Source organism: Pelmatolapia mariae, linkage group LG17, assembly GCF_036321145.2.
Source record: "Pelmatolapia mariae isolate MD_Pm_ZW linkage group LG17, Pm_UMD_F_2, whole genome shotgun sequence".
Classification (NCBI taxonomy): domain Eukaryota; kingdom Metazoa; phylum Chordata; class Actinopteri; order Cichliformes; family Cichlidae; genus Pelmatolapia; species Pelmatolapia mariae.
The window spans coordinates 13,800,435-13,823,893 of record NC_086242.1 but is presented as its reverse complement, the minus strand read 5'-3'; the positions used below and the strand labels follow the sequence as shown (position 1 = coordinate 13,823,893).

The following is a 23,459-nucleotide window of genomic DNA, read 5'->3' as shown; positions in this document are numbered from 1 at the left end:
ACACGCCTCCTGTTAGCATTCAAATTTGATGTGAATTTATGTTCTATGTAAGTGAAGATTTCTCATGTTTAGTACGTTCTCTTGATCATTTGTGCTATCCAGTCACCTTGGAGCTAACTCTCCATTCACACCAAAGATAATAATGCTAATTCTGGTCATTGTAACCATTAAAAACTGCTACTGTTTCCACTAGTATTTTTATTTTGTTCATGACAACTTAGCTGGAGCCCCTGCTCCGAAAAAAAGAGGAACACGTTTGTTGCTGATATATTAAGTCTGAGCTATGGTAAGTGCTTGTGCATTTAAGCAATGAGAGGTTTTTATACAGCATTTATATACAGCATCTATACATACAACATTCACACCAATATGGTTGCTGTGGGCATGTCAGTCTACATAGACCCTCCAACTTCCAACAAAAAGAATAAAAAATAAAAATAAAGGGAAGGTAAACATGAAGTAGATACATACACGCATTAACACGACAATAAAGAAAGCATCAGGTTCAAGTTGAAAGGAAAAATTAAGAGCATGCATATAAATCTTTGGGCATGGCTTCTGTTTAAAACATATATGATTTATTCTACATTTAACAAGCTATTTTCACCTTGTTTTATGGGAAGCACACACTTGGAACAGAACAGGAGATGGAATGTGATGGAGAAAATATATAAAAAGATCCAGAGCTAAAACAACATGGAAGGAAGCACAAGATATCACAAAGCGAATGAAATCACTGCTGCTTTTATCTCTACTTGGATTGAGTACAATTCAAATAGACACTCTGTGTTCTTGAAATGCAGCTTGGTAATATTACACTTTGAATTCTATTCCTAGTACACAGGCAATATCTACTACATTCTAGTATACCGGTTGTTAAAGGTATTGTAAAACACAAGTTAACCCATTGCTGCCTGCTCTACAGGCCAGCTAATTCATACAATGCTACAGGTCTAAAAGGTGATTAAATTGAGATTTCCACTGAGTGAGATTTTTTTTGTTGTTGTTGGGTTTTTTTTGGTTTGGGTTCATCTTTTAATTTTTTGTCCACTGAATAAATTGCACATATTATACACATTAATATGTTACAGCACTTATGTGAACATATATGCAATATTAATGCTTGCGTAACTGGTCCCGTGAATGATGTGCCCTGTGCACGAGAGCGTCACTGTAGTGTGCTAGTATTTGCAGTAAGCTGTGGGTACTATCGTTGCACAAACCTTGAAGCTGAATATTGAATCTGATATGTTGTGTTTGAGGTCCACAGAGTTTTGAAATGAGTATGCGAATTAACTGTATCATCATTTGTGGAAAGGCAGTGTTGGTAGGGAGTCAGTGTTGTGGGGCTGTTGTCAAACACTCACACATACAAAACTCTCACACACTCATTTACAAACACACACTTCCTTGCAGTGGCATGTAGGACGCTCTACTTCTTCCTGTAGTTGCCGAGCTGGATAGCGGAGCGGTCAAAGACACAGCGGAAGGTGACTGGCTGAACTTCCCAGTAAGGCACGGGGTTGCTGAACAGGCTGATGCCAGAGTACATGGCCTTCTTGGTGTTGAAGCCGGGAGGACAGAAGTCCTCTGTTCCCACAGCAGCAATCTTGTTGGCATGAAGGTAGACCACCTACAGCAGGAATTAAAATAATAACAACATTCGGTCACCGAACGTGCATGGCAATAATTTGGCTTTTCCAGAATAAAGCAGATTAAGAGGAAAATAATATGTCTCAAAATGAATGATAGCAACAACCAAGCCAGGCTGTTTTTCCTTCTCTCTTCAGAATGTTTAACTAAAAACAGTGGAGAAAAGGACTGCATACATGCTAATCAAGTGGTGTGTGAAAAATATGGAGAACTCAGGAAAATGACAAAGCTGCTAGGCTCTAGGAGCAAAGGCGGGAAAGTGGCATAACAATATAATGTTAATTACAGACTTCAGAGTCACCGTGCTAAATATGTCATCATATACAATGGAAAAGTCAAAAGACAGAACAAAAAGCATGAAAGAGACTTCTATAAATAATTTCTTTGTATGTGGCACCTTTTCTAAACATCTGGTTTCACTAAAAACAATATTGTTGTCCACCTTTCTTTGTTTTTTTATGTAAAAAACATCCTAAATATTGCAGTGTAGATATTCTTACAGTTGCAATAAAACCTTCTGTTATGCAACTTCTATCAGTCCACATCGGCTGATACGTTTCTGCTCATTCTATTGGTAAATCTCATAGAGGGTGTGCTATTTAATGTGCTCCAGCATGCTTACAGTTGCTGCTGCCTCTGCAAGTTTCTCCTTCTCATACTGTATCTGATTGTCATTTAATTATTGCCATGCTACTTTAGGCTTTCCACAGACTTGCGTGGGATGTCCAGGAACAGGAATTGCAGATGAATCACACAATATCCTTTTTGACTCAGAGAATGGAAGTGTCCCAATTTGTGCTGGAAGTAAAAGATTTGTGCAGACTGTGCATAGTTTGCAAATTTTGAAAGTTATATCAACAATCTGGTTCGTTAAATGGCCCGTCTACTTTCCCCCTACTTTCCAGATCAGATTGTATCAGTGTATGCTACCAACAGTCAATAAACAAACAAAAAATGAATCCATATGACTTGAGTTATGAAAGCCTTGGCTGACTTGTAATCGAGCATTGTTAACCTAAACAGCCCAAATGAAAAAATGCAGCAAAGTAAACTTTTTCAGCATGGTTTACATAGAAAAGGAGCTGTGTGTGATCAAACCATAAGAAATGAGAAACATAACTACAGTGCTGGAAATAAGTGGTTGCAATAAAAACCTTCCTTTGATTAAGATGTGTATTGAAAACTGGATTGTTAACACAAGAAGTGCCATAATCCTAACGTTAATCAGATGAGTATGTACCTGGATGTACTTATGGTCGGGCAGGCCAGGAGGAACGCTGGTCAGAGCATTGTTGTCAAGGTGCAGCTCTCGCAGGTGGGGTGCGTTAGCCAGTGTGCCGTTTTCCACAGAGCTGATCTGATTGTAACTCAGACCCAGCCTGCAAGAAAAATCAGGAAGTAGAAAAAAGTAGTACATTGCAAACTAAGCCAGTGACATTCACTGCAAAGTCCTCAATAGCTAATAAAATGAGCTGAAAGGAAGTGACAGGGATTTACCAGAGGAAATGCGCATACAGGAAAATATCCACACCTGCTGCAGAGCCCAGAATCTCCCACTCAATTACTTCATTATGAGAGAATGGAAAACAAAAAGCATCTTATGCTCCTCTTCACTCAACTTCTGCATCAAAGCGCTCTTTGTTCTGGTTTGGTATGCCATCCCTGGCATAATCTGAGCAGTGATCTTATAAACACGTTCTAGTCAAATTTACGAGCAAACCATTTATTTTGATTATCCAGAAACCACTGTTTAGGCTTTAGGCTTTGCTAGACAGAAAATTGCTTAAACAGTAACACTGCAGCTAGTTTTCCAGGTCAACAAGCCAAACCAAAGAGTGGAAACACAATTCAAAAAGGTAACTCATTCAGAAAGGTACATTATCATAAATTATGAGCCACAAGCTTAGACTTCAGCCTGCTCTACAAATGTCTGGTAGCTCTGTATGATATCAGGGATAGCAGATATTCTTGATGTAGTACTCATGTCAGGAATAGAGCTGCACTCATAGGAGCCACGCCCACCAGCTGTTCAAACCTTCTATTTGTGAGTGGCAACCAATGAGAAAAAAGCTGCCTAAAGGGAAGGGCAAGGATGCTAAAGTGACTGCAGAGAAATGTGACAAAATGTGCACATTCAGACCTGAAGCTGACAAATTCAGATGACTTAGGATTAATGGAAAAAAGTGCTTGTCTTAAGAGGCTTACTTCAGTCTCCAGTGAACCTCCCCAGACTGTTATTCTTTATGTGTTGCAGAAAAACCTAGCTCTGCAAAACTCAACCAACTCCAAACCATAGGAGAGTGAGTGCCCCACTCACTTGGCTCCCTTCTGACTGCACTCCAGCCTGTCTGCAAGCGACTGCAAGCACCCTCAGCTTAATTATCATTCAATTATAAACCCCACAATAAACCTTTCCCCTCCTACACGTAAATATGTGCCAGTGCTCTACTCTTGAATCAATTTGGGCATCTGCATTTTTTTTTTAAATTCAGGACTCTGGATAGTCATGTTTTTCTCCTTTTTTCTAAGCATAAAGCATTAAAACAGTGTATTACAACTACTCGCAGCCATGTAGTTGCAAGTGGTTAATACTGCATTGAAGAAGTGGTCCCACCTGCACTCACTTTAAAGCTCAAAATGCAAAGGAAATCACAGTTTAAAATGATAAGCATATGCATATTACTTTGCCAGGTTATTTAGGCCTTTGAGCCTATCAGCTGTCAGCTTGGTGATTTTGTTTCCATCCAGGTGAAGCTCAGAGAGAGAGCTGGGCAGACCTGTGAACCCACAAGACAATAGATGCACATCAAAAACCAAGTGGTAATAAGAGGTAGCAACTTCTATGACTTCTTCAATCTTCTATGACAGAAAAAAAGCAAGAAGAGGATATTTCTAGTCTAGGAATATGCAGTATTCCTTCTTTCTTTTCTTTTTACACTAAACCCAGTGTTTCACTGTAAACTAAAATCCAGTCGCATGCACAAATTTTCTTTTAGGAGTTATTTGTGATAATAGACGAGAGCAATACCTTTGGGGACCTCTGTGATGTTAGTGTCTGCAATGCGAATGTAAGACACCCTTTTCAGGTCAGCAAAAGCACCAGCCTCAATTCCGGCAGTTTTCAGAGGATTGGATCCAAGCTCTAAAAAAAAAAAAAAAGATGGAATTGAGGACACATGACGAAAAAAGAGAAATGGATCCCAAATTAGTTCCTCCCTGGATGTGTTACGGGAACAACGAGGGCTGACTTATGAAATAGTTTTGTTATTGTTGGGCAAGAGAATAGTTCTGTTTGCACAGTCATCTTTCTCCATGCCAGATTTCCTGGTTTGTCACAGAGGGAGCATCATTCTCATACCACATTCACTGTATTTCAGCTGATTGAATCCACACGCTGGCTTTAGTTTAATCAGTGGCAGACTGATACTTTGTTTGTGGAACAGGGAATTTTATGATCTAGATATGAGTTATCAAAGTGAGGAGGAAATTTATGGGAAAATTCACAGCAAAATTAATTTTAGCATTTTTGTTTTGGTGTTAGTTGCCCAGATTTGGAGATTTCAGTAGTAAAAATCTCTGCAATCTTGCAAATATAGTGAAGATAAACAACACCTGCCTTTTAGTGTTCCAGTACATTTTAATCAAACAACTTAAGTTTGAAATTGTTATTATTACAGCAGAAGAATTGATAATTGAACCTAAACACCAAATTCTAAGCGATAAAAACTGTAAGCTCATCATTTTCTGCATATATGATTGGGAAAGAGTCACACCAAATTGGGAAGATGTGTTGGTATTTTAGGAGAACACAGGGAGTTTTGTTACATTTGTATGATGGTATGCGGTTTAGGGGCTTTGCCTTATCTTGCTTGTAGGCTTCACTATGCTGAACAACTTTGCAATTTCATGTATGAAAGTTGCACAAGCGTGCAATCAGCGAACATTACTGCTGAGCCAAGGGAAAAGCACAGATCCTTCTGCAGAGAATATTCAGAAGAATGGAGACACTATCTCCAAAATTTGGATCAACTCATAGCAAAACAATCTAGATGGATAAACAGCAGTACAGCTCATTGCCCAAATATGCACATTTGATTTGGGGGTAAACTGTACATTTCAGCAAATGAAGTGGTGGTCATATTTTAAGACACAACAGAATACATTAACAGGTCACCAAAGTCTGGGGGACATCATCACACACAAAAACATTAAATCAACCTTCCCAGGGGCCATCAAGCCACCAGCTGCATACTGGGTGTGTTTACATGAGCAAGTTTTCTTCATTTCAAATGAAAATCAGACCTGCTAGCTATTCCTCTGTATGTAATTACTTGAGGGAAGAGCAAAAGAATATCTATAAATATAATGTAGTAACTATATCAGTAAATTTTCATACCCATGACGATGACATGGGACATGCCCTGGAAGGAGGCCTTTTTAATCTTGGTGATCTCATTCTCATGGATGCGAAGTTCCTGCAGGCTCTTTGGCATGTTAGCGGGCATTTCCTTTAGCAAGTTCTTTGACAGGTACAGGCGCTGCAGCTTGGTCAGAGGGCTGAAGGCCTTGGGGTGGATGATAGTGAGTTTGTTGTTCACGAGGATCAGAGCCTGTAAGAGGGAATACAAGGGAAATAAGATGATATTCTTGACTGTAAAATGTTATTATTGTTGCCTAGTGTCTATAACAGTGTTAAAGTTAATTAAAAAATGCATGAAATGATGAGTTCAAGGCATTAACTGCAACATTTCAGTCTAGAAAATACAGCAGCAGCGTTTCACATCCAGATCACTGTTTGATATTCTTTTATATGAAATTTGAACATTTATTTGAAACTTTACACCTTGGTGGCTTCTGGTTTTTCCACTGAGAAACTTTCATGGCTATATGCACCATGGGACTGTGAAAAAAATCGTACTTTCCGAATAAAACTGCAACAAAAACAAAAGATATTTTGAACCCAGCAGATGTTGTGGTGGTGGGTGTTATTCCTAATGCATTTTCAGAGGAATCCCACTGCTGCTGTGGCCCTCTCTTGGAGCAGACATGAAGCAATATGTGGTATGTAGACCAATCCCCTTGTGAGGCCAGTTACATTACATTGGAAACAGTTCTGGCTGTCAGACTGAGACATTTATTGCGAGAAGGAAAGCTACAAGAGTTCAGAGGTGTAAGGCTGTGAGGCCTATAGGGATAATACTTTCCATGGACTGGGGGACTGTGAGAGGGGCAGTCCTGGTATTTACTATTTGTATAGGGAAATGGAGGTGGTGCTTTATGGAGGTGGAGGATCTATCCAACATCAAAAAATTGATTTAATACAAGACTCCGGCTTCCTCGCACCATCCAAAGACATGCAGTTTGTGGGGTTAGGTTAATTGATTAATCCAAATTGCCCATAGGTGTGAATGCGGGAGTGAATGTGAGTGCGAATGGTTGTCTGTCTCTGTGTGTTAGCCCTGCGACAGACTGGCGACCTGTCCAGGGTGTACCCCGCCTCTCGCCCTATGACAGCTGGGATAGGCTCCAGCGCCCCCCGCGACCCTGAAAAGGATAAGTGGAAGCGAATGGATGGATGGACAAGATGTTTCCCAATGTGGATAATCAAGGTTTTATGTTGAAAGACGGCTGTGGTGAGTTTTATAGTTACATAACTTCAGACATTACATAATGTTGGGAATAACAAATGGTTTATGGGCACGCGACCCTGTGAAAGCGAATTATGTCTTACGTGTAGTCCTTTAAGGTTCTTGAAGTCATTTTCCTTGATCTCAGTGATCTTGTTGTTCTGCAGGTCCAGCAGGGTGGTGTCATCTGGAATATCCTCAGGGACAGCCTTCAGGCCTAAAGGAGGCGATTTCAATAGGAACCTGATTAACTGCATGTGTGGTTATGACAGTCAGCAGCATACAAGTGCAATAAATCCATCAGAATGATGGATGGTGGAGTTTGAAGTAAGGCGGTGACAGTGGTGGTTCAGGTGCTGAGAGGTTAACCACACTCTGACCCCAAGAGGAAATGGATACAAAATGGTTACCCACTTTTCTTCCCTGGTTTCTGTCCGCCTTTGTCCGACTGTGTGAAAATGTGTAGTGTGTATTTGTGGAACTTTATGTTGTTGCCAGAGGCAATGTGTGCTCAGCATGAGCTGCAGGAAAGACAGTTTGGACGCAGATGTTTGAATTTGGTGTTTTGAGTTATTGGTCTTCATCCTGGGAAGGAGGATTTTTTTCTGTCAGGTAACACGTGTGGATTTTTAAATCATCCAGTAAAAATAATCGGATTGATACTGAAGAACATAGTTTTTGAGCATGACTCAGTTTTCTTTGATAGTGTGAATGTTTCGATAAGTTTATTGCAATTTTTCGAAGCAATAAACAAAAACAGGTGTAGCTGTTTTGATGATTTGTTTTTAATTTGAACAGCCAAGAAAAACTCATTTTTCACAATTTCACACATTTCATTTTTAGTTCCTTTGAACTTACAAGTCCACATGTGATAACTGCTGTGTGTTTGTCTGGCTGACTGAGTAAAGTTTTTGTGTCTTGCAGTCTTACCGAATAAAGCTTCTCCATGATGTCTGTCACATACTGACTTGGGAATATTACATTACAGGACGGTGCTTTGAATTTTTTTTGGGGTGCTTTAAGATCTTAAGAACAGACATTCCAAAGGGACAGAAAAACTATCTGATGTGCTGCGAGGCACACATGGTGGAAATGGACCTTGAAACAAATTTCCTTTGGCATTAATGCAACTGCATACCTGGACACTGAGGTCACATGAAATCCTTTTGCTTGGACTTTAGCGCGGCACGTCATGATAAATAATAAAAAAAAGGCATCTGATGTGAAAGACAGTTTTCAAAAAAGTTGAATGAAGACACCTAGGAGATTTTTATGCTTCTGTGGTGATACAAAAAACATACGGCAAGATTCCTAATGGGCAGTTTACATTTGAGAGGAAGAGGCGTAGAATAAACTGTTTAACAAAAAAGGTTACACTCTGTTTCTCCACTCCTTACGTATGTCTTGACAAATTTTGGCTCAGTCATTTGTGACTACTTCTGTTTGGCTCACCCAAACATTATTTCCTGCTGGTTTGTTTTTCTGTCAGCTTTTCCAACTTGGCAGTGCATGACACATTAACACACCAGTTTGTGGTCATCATTACAACACTGCACTGTATAGCTCTAGTCTTACATATGCACCTTTTATTATTCTTTTCTAAAAAGTCAAAATATCTCTGCTTCCATGGGCCTAAATCTCATTTTTTGATGCCTCTATTGTAAAAGCAACAATTTTGTAGAAAGCCAGCTGGAAAAACTTTCAAAAGGATGTGTTTGTGGTTTCTAATAGAAGCAAAAAAATACGGCATATATATTAATATGTCAGGCAAATGACAACTGCTAAAAAATATAGCCTTAACCTAGTTTCCAACATCTGTCATCTGCCTCAGCTAGACACTATTTATTACAATTTACAGTCAACTATCTGGTGACAAATACAGCTTAATAAGTACTCCATGTAACTGGAGGTTTAGAAGAAAAATGGGTGGAACATGTGGTGCTGACTATCCAACAAAATAAATGGTTTTATGATGGCATGTTTCATCTGCAGATTCATTTTTTATAATAAGAGTGTCAAAATCTTTAAAAACCACCCCTTCAAAATATTTAACTTAAAACTTGACTGAAAAGAAATGTTTTCTATTTGAGTGTGAATAATGATTTGACATCTCTTGTGTGGAAAAACATGCAATCTGATGTGATTCAAACTAGTTGAGCCATAAATGACCTGAATATGAACTCCATAAGGCCCAACAAATGCGTTGTTTTCTGGACATGAAGTTTGGCTTAATTAAATGTTTCCCATGTGATGTCATACACTCTTTGTTGGAGAGCTGTCTGCCCTTTGGTATGTGATACAATCACTGGTTGCTAGGGACAAATCTGTATCCCTGGACTGGTTAGAAGTGATTCCTGAAGGTTGCTGGCTTTCTCGTGGGTGAAATGAGTTGGCATGGTTGTCTGTAGTTTTTCATGTTTGTCTGCAAATACTCGCTGCCTAGCTGCCTTAAAAATAAAATCTGAGCCTCGGCACTGCAGCCAAAACATTTCAAAAGTTGCAGCTTTAACTTTGAAGGCAAACGGTCTTCATTTCTGGTTAGTTTTCACAGTTTCACTACAGCTTGGACAGTAGCTGGCCAGTAGAAAACTTTATTACCTCCATTCATACTATGACTGCACCAATACGCTAGCAACCAAAGCAAGTTCCAAAACAAGGAAGTTTTGGTCAACTAGCTTGGGAATAAACATTTTCCCCTAGGAACAGGTGGTTACCGGAGGGTCTCTGATCTTTCTCTAAGCCCGTGTGACTGGAGACTTTAAGTTAACCTCATGTGGTTAATGAACTGTAGCCAAGCTGTCAAATGTACTGCGAATGCAAAGCTTGAAAGAAAAACGCCTCATTACACAACAGCAATTGTCTAATGTTAAAAAATGTTTAACATTACAGCAAGCATAAATTAACTGAATGTTTCATTTCTTAGTTTTCATCTGTTAGCCATCGGGAAATGAGCAAGAGAAAACTGGGCTTCGAGTCTTGTCCTCACTTCACTAATCACTCAGTTTTATATCAGAGTGATTACAATCTCAAGTACATGATTGCTTTGGAGTAGACTGGACTAATTTGGAGCCTTACAAAGGATTAATGACACCATTTATGAAATTTCCTGTTGTTTTCTGGAACTGTTTCTGGGAAGGATGAGTTGTCACAGAACCAAATGGCTCTTGGGAAGTTTGGGACTTTTTTGGGTTGTTCAGAAGGGTGTGATGCTCAGGTTGCTCACTTTATACTGTCATATATTTTTAAAAGACAATTAGCTTTACAGGTTTAATGGGGGATTGCGCCATTTTATTACTTGTAATGGAAAAAGAAAAGCTGTTCTACAGCCTGTCAGCAAAACCTCTTTCTCACAGATATAATCACAACTTTTGACCCTTACACCGGTTTTCCCCCTGAATGTTTTAACTGTCATCGTGCCAGCAGCAATCAGCCTCACTGAGAAAAATCCAAATCTCTGAGTTCTTTCAGACATTTTATGGCCAGACTTGTGTGTCCAAACACATGCAATGTTTATTCCTGTGTGTGTGTGTATCTGAGTATTTGAATGTCTATTGTGGACATGCCAGCAGATCTGCGGAGCAGATGGGGGATCTGGAAAATAGTGCTGATGCAAGAGTGGAGACTAGAGTTGCATCTTTGGGGAAAGTGCTGCTGCTCACTGCCCCTCTTGGAGTAATGACATAATGGAACTGGTCTCTCTGACCGTCTGTGTTTGTGACTGCCTGTCTGTCTCTTAACCGTTTGAGTCACCTGCTCGTATTTGTTTGCCCGTCTCCTTATGCTTCTTTTCCAGAATCTGAAACATCTTTTTTTTGTTTAAGCGATGTCTGTCTACTCCTCATCCTAGTATCCTCCATTAGTGACACTCCTCCCTGTCCTCCTCCTCCTTGAAGCTCATACTTTCCAAACAAAAACAGGGCCAAAGAATTGTCAAACCGAACTGCTTAGTCAAGCACTTTTATGTAATAACCAAATATAAATGAGGTCAGGGACTTTTGTGTGGTGGATTCTGAAAGATGACTGAACCTTTTGTGTATGCCATACATGAGATTAGACAAACATGGCAGATGAGGTCCAAACAAAGAAGATGACTATAGAGTAAATTGTTGTGACTGTGATGATTAAAAACCCAACTAATAGTAGTTCTAACCTTGGTAAATAAACCATGTAAACTTATAGAAGCACTTTTTGGTTGATTTAGGGTACTAGAATATATTTATAAAGTCGAGGTTAACCTTTAATCTCTGCTGTGATAAAAGAAACGCTGTTATCCAGAAAAAGAAGATAATCTTGTTGTTACAGGAAATGAGACTTGCAGCATCTGGAAGCATTTAATGTATCAAAACTGGTGTCAAGTTCTCTGGAGGACTGTGCAAGAATGAGTAACACAATACACCCTTCCAATGACCCTTTGGGTTTGGGTGGAGCGAGGAAAGCAAGTGACTTCTTTCAGGCTCTTAACTCCTTCCCCCATAAAGAACATTTGGTGATCTCTCCAGTACCCTTAATGATGAGTTTTCACACCTCTATATATAAATTAAGATGTGGTTTGGCGACTAATAGGGTAGCCCTAGTGAACTGTACAGGGAGAAATAACCATCACTACCTGATGCACACCCAATCTTTTTTTAGGAAGCAGGCCTGAAATATGACAGAAAAGAGAAGCTATGGTTACCCCTAGTAGGCGTCTGAGGGGGAAAAGAGTTAAAAAATGTAATACCATGAATGGTACAGTGGAACTAGCTCAGGTATTTTGAGTCTAGAGCAGGACTGCAAATGAAGGACTGAATGAAGAAAACAGAAGAAGCTTAATGATTCAAAAAATACATTTCTTCTCACAAATTTTTAGGAATTAGGCCCTAAAATAGATGTTAGCTGTGCTCAAGCAAACCCATAGGAAACATGCAAAGCATATCTTTACAGGTGATGGAGTTCTGTTTGTCTATATATACTGAAACTTGTAGATTTTGGACTTTAACCATGGATAATTCTCATATTGTTTAATCAGTGCTAGAAAACAAGTCTACACAACCATATAAACCACCACTGGGAAGTGTATTGCCTTACCGAGGTCAGAGCACTGGATCACACGCAAGTGGCACTGGCATCTGAAGGGGCATTTAGGGCCTCCAATCACGGGGGGCAATGGGGACTGAGTAACAGGGTCCCCTGACCCCTCATCCTCCATCATGAAGTCTAAGAAGACAGACTGGCGAAAGGGCAGAGCCCAGCAGGCGGTGACCAGGAGCAGAGAGAGACAGGCAGACCTCATGGTGCTGATAGTAGGGAGCCTGAAATGACACAGAAGGTTTTGGGTGGATACACTTTGAATATAGTATTTTAGTTTAGAAAATAAGTTTAGAAAATACCAAATTCTGTTGAATTGAATGCTGTTGAATGCTGCAATAAGTCAAAAGTAGACAAAATGCAGTTTATAAGAAAAAGAATAAGAAATGTAGAAGTCAAGAGAGGAAAAAGTAAGGTGAGGGGTAGAGGGCATGGACAAGATGTTTAAACACTTTAATTTAAAGAGATTAGTGAGAGTCATCCTACTGAGGGTTCCCTACTAGATACTGTTAAAAACGACAATCATATAAAATAATATATTTTTATTTTCATTTTTTAAAAATATTTTTTACATTATGTTACAGCCGAAGTGTCAGCATTTATGTGACCGTGGTCAAGTTTGCGTTTCTACTTTTACTGCCGGAACTAGAGAAGGCTTAACATTTAAACATTTATAGAATGAGATATACAATACAAATGAAATGAAAGATTTCCTTTATCTGTCCTTTTGGCACCAGAGTTTCAGGCTGTAAGAGAAAGTCATCCACTTATCCCCTTCTTACATAGAGCCTTTGTGTAATCCATGTGGATCCCTGGGTACTTTTACACCTACACCACATCAACATCCTATCCCAGCATAAGCATGGCCCACGTAGCCTGTCATATTCACACGATGATACCTCCCAGTCCACTCTAGAAAAAACATCCAGTAGTGCTCCGTGCTTCTCCTCCTGTATCACCAATACAGCAAACCACTGCAGAATTGTCAGTATTTCTGTAGGTTGTATTTAAAACTTTGCTGAAATTATGAGGTGTACAAGGTGACAATACAGGAGATAATATAGTCTCTTTCATACTGTATCACCAATTCAGACAGAGCACTACCCAAACTCACACAGAGTCCTGCCTGTCAGCTAGTCTATTGACATTTCCTGTATCTTCTCATGATAAATTCACTTGGAAAATCAAAGAAGGTGATCCTGTTGCCATCTAGATGGGAGTATGCTTTGTGCAGCATATATTGCAGATGACTGCATGATCCATTCCCAGATTTGGTCTATATGCAAACTACAGAGGGTCAAGAGATGTTTTCATGAGCAGCATCAAGTGGGCCAAGACATTTGCTTTCTCCAGCCTGCCCACTGGTCGTCTGTCTGTTGTGCTTTGGCAGGGTTTCTCAGTTTCCTCCTCTATGAGCGCTTGCATTTTCTCAACTTAACCTTCAGCTCCACCCTATCCCTAGACATGAAGACTTGCATCTTTTCATTAAGCATTTCTTTCGATGACCAAAGGATTGTTCATAAATCAACATGCTATCCTGTTTGGTGAGATAGTATCGTCACAAAATTTAATGTGTTCTGTGCTGCTGCCACAAAACTGTTAATATCCTGTCCATGAGGTGAACCAAGTACTCTGGTTCCAGTATGTAGCATCAAAGAAGTCCTGGATTACCTCCACAGGCTCATTTTCCATTAATTTTTACCTTTTCATTAAGCATGTTTTATATTTTTTTCACCCATTTCTGTTTTTTATAACCATTTTAGCTAACAGCTGCTTGCGTTTTTACAGTAATTCAAAGAAGATGCATGACAAGAAATTTCATGGTTGCAGCTGTATATCATATTTAATGAGTTATAATGAGCGTTTGCTTGTCGAACTTCTGTATGGGTCTATATCTACAGTACAAGTGGAGTCGCTGGGAGAATCCTACTTCCTTTTTTTTTTCTATTTCTAAAGATAACCGCACACACATATGCATGCAGAGTCTCAAAGACCCAGCAATCTGCTTGTCAAGCTTAAAGCCAAACGTTCCTCCTTCCCTCGTGGTGCCACAATAATTGAAGGGCGCTCTTGAGCCACAGCTGCTAACAAACAATTTTGGAGCTGCTGGTCTGCAGCCGACCTTGACCTGAGCATCATGACCAGGATGATGAAACTTAACAAAAACCATCAGCTGGCCAGGGTTAAAAGCGACTTCGAGGTTAGCTTATATGGCCTCTGAGCACACAGGATGTTAATGGCCCATATGTTTATTTTATTGGGGGTTTTTTTGTGACTGGGTTCATGTTAAGGTCTTCTCAAGTGTGGATGAAACAAAAAGTTTGTTTTAATGTGTGTTAACACAGGTGCCTGTGTTGTTTTTTTGTACTGTAGTACTTTTTCTACTCTATTATTAGGCATGTCACAATGAAAATACTAGATTTGTTGCTTAAACTATTTTGTAGGCTTTTAAGAGCGTGTTTGTAAGAATGGGAGTGAAAGTGAGTGCTGACGTAGTGCAAATCCTGGTTAAGGTTATGTCGGGTCATGGGGATCACGGCTCAAAGTGACTCTCAACATGAGCAGTAATTATAGTCTCTGTCCACAAAACAGCCACCGCTTTGACAGACTGTACAGCTTCAGTCCAGCGGTTACAGTGCTTGCATACAGTGTGACCAAGCTTGAAATCACATCCATTCAGAGGGGAATCAAGTTCGATAGGTTCGTCTCTGCCTCTTAATGTGTGTGTGTTTTTTTTTTTTTTTAACTTTCCTTGTTTTGCTATGAAGTGCAAGAACCCGATAACCCCACGAAACAAAGCAGCTGATTCTATAGGTTGGAAATTAGAAACTGGAATTGTGTCACATGATCATGTGTTTAATGTCCAGATTCAACTTTCTGTGCTTTAAAAACATGTTGCATTTGCTTCATTTGAATGTGTTGAATGAAAAAGCTCTGGTCTCAGCATACATCTGATCCAGAGGACAAGTTGTTCCAGTCTTCCAAGGGCTGCGTAATCTTGGCTGTGTTAGGCTCTCATATCTAATCAAAGCAGAAAATTCAATCCAATAAAAACCTCGTCTACGAAATTGAATGCAGTGTTCTTTAATTTTGTTGGATTTTGGGATGTAAGGCACTCGTAGGCCAGTATTATGAGTATTATGAGCCAGTGGATGCCAGATCATATGTTACCAAAATAACTATAACCAACATCATGTTGTGCTGTTGACACAGTATCTATAACAAAGTATCTATGTCAAATTGGATGGACCTGTTTTGCATGATAATTCATTTGCTAAAGCATTATAGTTTAACTATTTGAAGCCACTTTGCCAATCTTTTCAGTGAACTACTGATATTGTAAACTCCTTACATCTGGCACATTTCAGAGGCCGAAAACTCAAATTAATCAGCAAAACCAGGTTTGTTTAACAGAACAGAACAGAACAGAAATGAGCACACATAACCAAGGACTACTGAACCTTATCTGTCTGCTTTGACCTCTGGCCAAAAACACATAACTAGATATACATGAACATGCTCACTGGTGCAGAATTTCAGTTTTCCTGCCATCAATCTGTCAGACGGTGTCCATAAACACTTCAGCATCTTTTAATGGAAGCCAGACATGCAAAAGGAAGAACGAGATGAGAGCAATCTCAAACTGAGCTCTGTTAGCCTTTAACCGCTGCAGCAATACTGCAAACACAAAGCTTACTGCTTACTACTTCATGAGTTATATTCAGATTTAGGAGTTGCTGATGATGAGAGTAAAATTATTTGAAACAAACCCAAGAAAAATAAAACTAAAAGCTTTTCAGACAGAGATTGTTGTTTGGGACGTTAACTAAGAAATTGGAACCATAGCTGCAGAATAAACTTTAAGTGGTATTAGCATTATTAAGTTAGGCGTTTTTGGATCAAGAGGTGTAGAAATTTATAAACTAGTATCACGGGAATATTAGTTAAAAATTTTGGTCACCCAAAGTCTTTCTGTAAGCGTTAATGTTTACTCTAAAAACCCACAGACACAATGAAAAAGTTAAAATTCAACCTGCTGCACCCCAGGCATTGGTTCCTTAATTACCAGTCTGCTCAGATGCATCTACAGGCCCCGAAGGATTGGCCTGCAAATCTGAAATATGGCTTCTCAAACAACCCGAAGGGCTGTCAGCCCTGAACAGCATGCAGGAACATGACTTGACCCTGCAAAACTCCAGATCACACCAGTGTTAGCATTTCTAATTCCCTCTAAGAAGATACAACTTTCTGTTACAGGATAAATGTGATTCACTTTATCACTTCCAGTTTTACAGAGGACACCACCAAGCTGGAGATACAAACATAACACTAGAAAATTTTATCATTTTGTTCCTAAAATGCAGAAAACATCTTTTATTTCTATTAAAATAAAAACAAAAAAACCCAACTTTAATATATTTTTTCAGTGATTTAATGTTTGTAAAATCTCCAAATTACATTTCAAATTAAATGTGTTTTACATGAAAGTGTGAACAAATAGTAACCGCATTAAACCATCTTCCAAACCTCCCTGTTTGATCTTTCAGGTCAGAGTGGCTTTATTCGAGGAACATGGCGAATATTGTTGATGGTGTGGCTGTATGCCAGCTTGGAAGGTGACAATGAGAAAGGCTTTGTTGACAAAAAGTGGACAGAAACTAATTGGCAAAAGCTGCTAGACAAAAGGTTTCCTGTTATTGAGCTATGAAGCAAACACTTGCACTTTAAAAACAAATGCATGTTTGAGAAACAGGGCTGCAAAAAATGTCATCATCAGTAAAACAAAGATTAGCATGTGCAGAAGTGATATATAGCCAGTCATTGGAACCTAACTTGAGAAATATGTTTGGCTTTATAGTGAGATTTAAAACACACTTGGATCAAGATACTGGTGTAGTAGCAATTTTTAATCGTCATATTTTACTGCACTGAGACAACTGATCGTTTAATGACTTCCAAAGACTTTGAAAGGGCTTCCAGTGATCATCAAAGGCTTCTCAAAGCATTGGCCAAAGAATCAAACTAGGTACAGCAATGTGAAAAGCTCAGGCAGCTGTGAAAAGCTTTAATCTATAAGGTTACCACTCAACAATATTTTCTTACGTATCTGAAACCTGGGATTCATCAGTCCATGTCTGATGAAAAAAAGGGGGGAGGGGAGGAAGGGTTTGACATTTCCTGTGGCGGTGGCATCCTTGTCAGTTCTCCTGTCTTCAACTTTTGTCTCATCTCCCTTCCCTCCCTCCACTCTCCCCCAAAACTGGCCTCAGCATTACTAATGAATCCCAGACAGGAAACAGAGCCTGCAAGAGGGAGTAAAGCAATTTTCCCTTCTATGCTTTGTCGCTTTCGCCTCTTTGTTGCTGCCTTTCATTGAAACTTCTGAGCTGAGAAAATCAATGAGATACCAGAGCAAGGATCGACCAAAGTGCAACAGCAGAACAGAAACAGATTCGAGCTTTAAACACCATAGTGCTTTAATTTGAACAAATCAAACCATGATGAACCAATCACCATAAAGCAGACGCTAACTGCCACTCTCGACCCTTGTCTGCTACCTCGCTCCTCTCCTCTTAACTCTCCACAGGCCTGCTCCTGACTTAGCAGAGTGTCTGCAGGCCATGAATCACTGGAAGGTATTTACAAGGCCACAGGACATTTAAAACACATGTGGCCCCTTTAACCTATCAGCAAATGAATGTGTTTCCCCCTCCCACATGATTGCACAAACACATATGTTTGATTGATGACTATGATAAAATTACTGAGAACTTTTAATTCAGCAGTTACCCAACAAGTCAGTGGTCGTTACAGTCAACGAATTTCTGATACATATTTGGGGGATTTTGTGAGGGAGAACATGAACATCCAAAAATATGCACAGACACCGCCAACAAACAATGTCAGAGCCAACGAGTTCTCTAAAATTAATATGAGTAAAGCCAAATCAGTCTTTCCTTCCGTGTATATCTGCATGATGGGATGTTTTAGGCTCCAAGAAAAACCCAAGGGTTTTTTACCACTATGATTCAAAGTAGTTTCTTCATAGAGAAACTAAAAGTTTCAGACTAAAAAATATAACTGAAAGAACTTCTTGGGTCTTAAAACCTTGCCTGGTGTTTGGAATCAAAGTATGAGAAAGCCAGTGAGTGGTTAAACCACATTTCAGCTGTTCCATGTGAAGAGCTGTCAACCTGCCATCAGCCTCAGTCCCATTATCAAACGTCTGTGCTGTACAGACGTGGACAAACTGCCCAACCTTCCCCACCTTTCTTCTCTTTCCATCTCCTCCTCCCATTTTGTGCTCTCTTCCTTCCTTCCCAAGCCTTTCTCTCATAGCTTTTGGTATTTTCTTTCTCTGTCTGACCCCTTAACTTTGGCCAGAAGGATTGACATGTGGAACTTTCTGGTATTCCAACACACACAGGGGGAAAATACTTCAAGGCTTATGTCCATTCAAGTTCCATTGTTCCTTTCCTCTTTTTGACCCAAACAATTGAATTCCAAATGGAAAAAAATGCCGTCCCCGCTTTTAGTTTAAAATCTGGTATTTCTGGTTTCTGGTTCAAACTTTAAACAGCTGATCTGGAGGAGTACTTTTATTGCTCTGGGTGTATTTTAGCACAATGTGTATGCCTCTTTTTGGCTTCGATTCTATTCTAAGTGACATTTTTCTTTCTGTGTTGTTTCTAAGTTTTCCCCAGTTTTACTCCATTCCATTCAGTGTCATTCAGTGCAGCTGAGCCTTATTAAGTTTTTTCCCTGCTGGCAAAGAAAGGATGTAATGAGTTAGCTCAGAGTTGTGTGGTGGCTTGCCGGGAAGTCTTCAGACCTCTTTGATAGAGGAAGCTGTACCATTACAGGATTAATGGTGCAGTGTGTTGCCAGGTAGAGGGTTTTTTTTCATCTCCTCCTTTTTCATCTCCTCTTCTCACTTTAAGTTGCCCCTAGCAATTTGGGCGCTGCGCTGCTTCTGTGAAAACACAGTTGCAAATGCCACGGCGGACAGAGGAGGTATGTACTGAAAGGAAACAGGCTCACTGAGCAGACAGATAAGGGATTGGGGTTAAAATGGCCTGAAATGAGTCACTGAAATGGAAAGTGTGAGAAGCACCAGAAACAACCTTTCCAATCAACATCTTGACATGCAGTAATGGGCTGAATAAACACAAAGAAATCCTCATTGTTGTCGTTTCAACTTTTTTTCTCCACTCATTTACTTGTAGACTGGCCAATACGCCACAGGGAAAGGAAAAAAAGAGAGAAAAAGAAAGCTAAACAAAGACAGAGTGAGAGAGGGAGAGGGAAAAATGAATGCAACAAATCAGAATATTTTCCACTGACGTTAGCAAATAATGACAAAAAGAATTAACCAAGTTAAGAAGAAAGAAAGTCCAAGTTCTCTCCCTTCTCCTCTCTTAAATCCTTCCATAAGCATTGCAAATCTGATTCTATTGCCATGTAAAAATACAACACATTTGAATAATCCCCTGACATATGGGTTACATCTAAACAGTCAACAAATAAGTGGCCAAACACTTCTCTGGTCAGTTGCCACAAAAACCAACAAATTAGAAATGCAAGTTAAAACTGTAAAGTGAGAGAACTTCACACAGTCCTCACTGGTGGATACTTTGGAGATCAAATACAGGCAAAAAATAATACATTTTTGGCAGACGAGCGAGGTACTGGTATCAACAGCACTACCACACCCCCTTCCCTAGTCGCTGCTTTCGGAGCTGTATGGAGATTGGACTGGGAATGATTAAAGTCTCATCACAAAGCCAAGAGTGCTGTGGGAACAAGGCTTGGCAACAAATCTGGAATATATACAACACACACATGCACACAGATGCAAAATTAAGTATGAAAGGAGGCACACTTAAACCCACTTTTCCTCACATGTAGACACATGTTTAGAAAATAACATCATCAGCAAATAATGTCAGTTTTATATAATGGATAAAGAGATGTTCCTAATTCATCCCTATATGTGTAAGCAAGACATTAAATGATACAAAAATCTGAAGAGTTATCTCAAAACTATTCTCAAACTAAACAAATCTGTTCACAGACAAAACCTAAGTCGTTGTTCTTGAGCTAAGATCACTCATTCATTCTCAGATTTTCATCCTTTATCAGAGTTAAAAGAGTAACCTACCTGTTCTCAGTGGAAGCTAGGCAAAGAGAGTGGTTGAGATGAGCTTGACTCCCAAAATCCAGTCGAGTAGGGGGATGAGACTGTGAAGTGGCTGAGAGGGCCTATGGGGTAATTGGACTCGGAGCGCATGCAGCCAAGATCAAGCAGGTGTGCTCTGTCACAACAAGGGGAGGGGAGAGAGAGGGTGAGAGAGGAAGAGTAGCAGGAGAGAAAGGGGAGTGAGACAGAAAGGGGGAGGGGTCCAACTGCGGAGCTCCTCTCAGGACCGAAACAATTGGTGGAGAACTTCCTTCGTACTCGTGTGCTCCAAAAACAGCTGGGAATGGAGAAGTGAGGAAGGGAAAAAAAGGAGAGAGAAAAAGAGGGCGAGCAGACAGAAAGGAAGAAAGAAGGGAAGATAGAAAGAGAAAGAGGCAGAGTCGAATTAAAGGCGGTGAGCAGGGATTCGTCTGGAAGCAAACTACTGAGACATCTGGTAATGATAGGTCCTCTGTGGAGCTCAGCAGAGAACACTGCACACAAACTCTTTTTCTCTCTCTTTCACGCTCTGTCATTCATTCTCATTCAAACTCCACTGACTACCTCCAGGAAACACACACACACACACACACACACACACACACACAAACCTCTTTCTCTTTTTTAACCCCATTCCCCAAATCTTAATGAGGTTTGTTTAGGCTGCCTTCATGAATCCGGGTTTGTTGGGCTTTACCAGACAAAAATAGAGGAGGAGCCCTCCAATCTTAGTCCTTGGAGAAAAAAATTAATTACATTTTTAAAATACATTTTTATTAAAGACAAAAAAAATACCCCGAAACTCATATGGTGTTATTTTAAAAAATTACCACAGCAGCCTACCTATTGCTGTGGTTATGGATGGGGAAAGATTGAGGTTAAGTACATCTTAGCTTTCATTTATCTAGCAACGAAACCCAAATGTCTGTACAAAATCCAACCAGTAGATATTGAACTATTTCACTCTTTCAGGGGCGACTGTGTCCCAGGTGGTAGATCAGTATCCTCCAGTCCACATGTTGAAGTGTCCCCCGAGCAAGATACTGAATACCGAGCTGCCCCCTATGCACGCCATCAAAGTGTGAACATGTGTGAAAGTTAGACAAAGCACTTAGACATAAATAAAACCTTTGTAATAATGAGATATGTTGCAGGAAGACTTTGAGTGCTCAAACTTAGTCAGAAGGCCTTACATAAGTACCAGTCCATTTACCATTTACTCGATAAGTACTCAATATCATTGCAAGGGAAAAACCATGAGAAGGGTAATTGTTACAAAGTCAATAATAATCGCTGTAAAGAGATATAACATTTCCCAAATTACCCGAAAACTGTGGTCTGAACTTCTCAGATTGTTTTAATAAGCAAAGAATGGTCAGCTGAAGATGAAGTCTTGGCCTTGATGTCTGCTGACTACACCTAAAACACTGAAATATTGGTTGTAGTATCCAAACGTTGAGTGAGATGACGAACTCATTGGTTCCCAGATTGCAATGCACTGACCATTGGCAGAGGGTGGTGAGCATTGAGTGCCAAATCAGCCATCAGGTTCAAGAAAACTTCTAATAAGTGAGGTTGTGTTAAATCTTGCCTTTGTTCATGTTTGATTGGATGAGTCAAAGCATGCTCTCATCGGGGCTTGAGGGGTTCAGTTTTTCAACTTCAGGTGAGGCAGATGTCATCTTATAAAGTGACTGAAAGGCAGTAATGTGGTGTTTAGAGAAAGTGTATTGCTGCTGTAGGAAGGTCGCATTAAGTTCAACTTCTGCATTACCCAATATCTCCATGTGCAGCCATGTCTTCAGTTGGCAAGCCTCTATCTGCTTCCTTGTAGTAATTTACTCTGGGTCATAAAAGTAGCTATTGTACTTAGAATGGAAATGATGAAACATGGATAAAAGCATTATGTCACTAATTTTATTCCTGCAGAGTTATTTCTGCTTTGATTGCAATAATGAAATCTCAATTTTCCCTCCAAAATCAGTTTATGGCACCAGGCCTTGCTTCACCGGTGCCATAACCTGATTTACTGAGAGTGCAGATAAGTTAAGATGATGTATTTACATCTCTCATTTAAAAGGGAAAACACACCTTTTTCTCTCTCGATTTTTTATAAATGGCCATTGGGTTTTCGTGAATACACAAGTACACTACAGCACCATGGAAAAATGAAAGGGAGGAATTAAGAGGGTATTTAGTAGCCAGGTGCTGCTAACTAAATACACTTGAATAATTGATTATCAGCAAGTGAGTCCACCTACAAAGCAGAAATTTTGGGAGTTTGCTGGTCTGGAGCATTCAAGTTTGTTAACACAAACCCAAGGAGGAAGGGAGCAATGATCTTAGATAAGACTGCCAGACTACAGACCTTAGGTAGCATTTTAAACTTTAAAATGCATTTGGAAACAATTACAAAAAGGCTGAAGTGGCTTGTTTAGAAGTGTTTCCCAGCTTAGGCTTGCAAAGTTGCATCTGAACAAACCACAAAACTTGTGGGACTGAAGTTGAGATGTGTGGCCATAATGCACAGAAAACCAAATACAGCATATCAGCGCAAACACCAACTGTAAACCATGCTGATTTGTTACACACTGCTTCTGTATATTGGCTTAGTTAGAATTGTTCATCTAGACATAACCCAAGGCTGTACTGTACTTTTTTTTTATTCATACGACTATATTTGGTGTTATTCAGGCGTTACCCAGTTCTTTTTTAAGTGAGTATATATTATTAAGTAAAATAAGCCAGTGCAGAGATGAACACCTGTAAAGACCTTAAATGAAGGTCTGAAGCTGTTACTTTTCTTTTTTCTCAAATTCATGTCTCTCCTCTTCTTTTCTTGTGTCTTTGTTGAAGTCTTTATTGTGAAAACTCAGCTAATCAAAAAGACATTAGGAGGATACATTTTAGTTCCACCATCTCAGCTCTACACT

At 39.7% G+C, this 23,459-nt stretch overlaps 1 protein-coding gene across 1 annotated transcript; it reads right to left on the bottom strand.

Annotated features, from left to right (window-relative positions):
• Positions 1 to 315: 315 nt before the first annotated feature.
• dcn (decorin) lies at positions 316 to 20,873 on the bottom strand. Its single transcript, XM_063501013.1, has 8 exons — positions 20,509 to 20,873; positions 12,348 to 12,571; positions 7,385 to 7,497; positions 6,050 to 6,263; positions 4,682 to 4,795; positions 4,337 to 4,430; positions 2,894 to 3,032; positions 316 to 1,633 (listed from the first exon to the last, which is right to left on the bottom strand). Exons 2-8 carry the CDS (start codon positions 12,550 to 12,552, stop codon positions 1,433 to 1,435), a joined length of 1,080 nt encoding a protein of 359 aa, XP_063357083.1. The 5' UTR covers positions 12,553 to 12,571; positions 20,509 to 20,873; the 3' UTR covers positions 316 to 1,432.
• Between the last annotated feature and the right edge of the window lie 2,586 nt (positions 20,874 to 23,459).

Bases quoted from the DNA above. Each gene is read 5' to 3' on its own strand.
- dcn (XM_063501013.1), bottom strand. From the start codon at position 12,552: ATGAGGTCTGCCTGTCTCTCTCTGCTCCTGGTCACCGCCTGCTGGGCT. The intron at 6,264-7,384 runs GTAAGACATAAT...TCCCTCTTACAG, and splicing joins AGAACCTTAAAGGACTACAC to GCTCTGATCCTCGTGAACAA. The intron at 3,033-4,336 runs GTAATATGCATA...TTTTTCTTGCAG, and splicing joins GGCCTAAATAACCTGGCAAA to GCTGGGTCTGAGTTACAATC.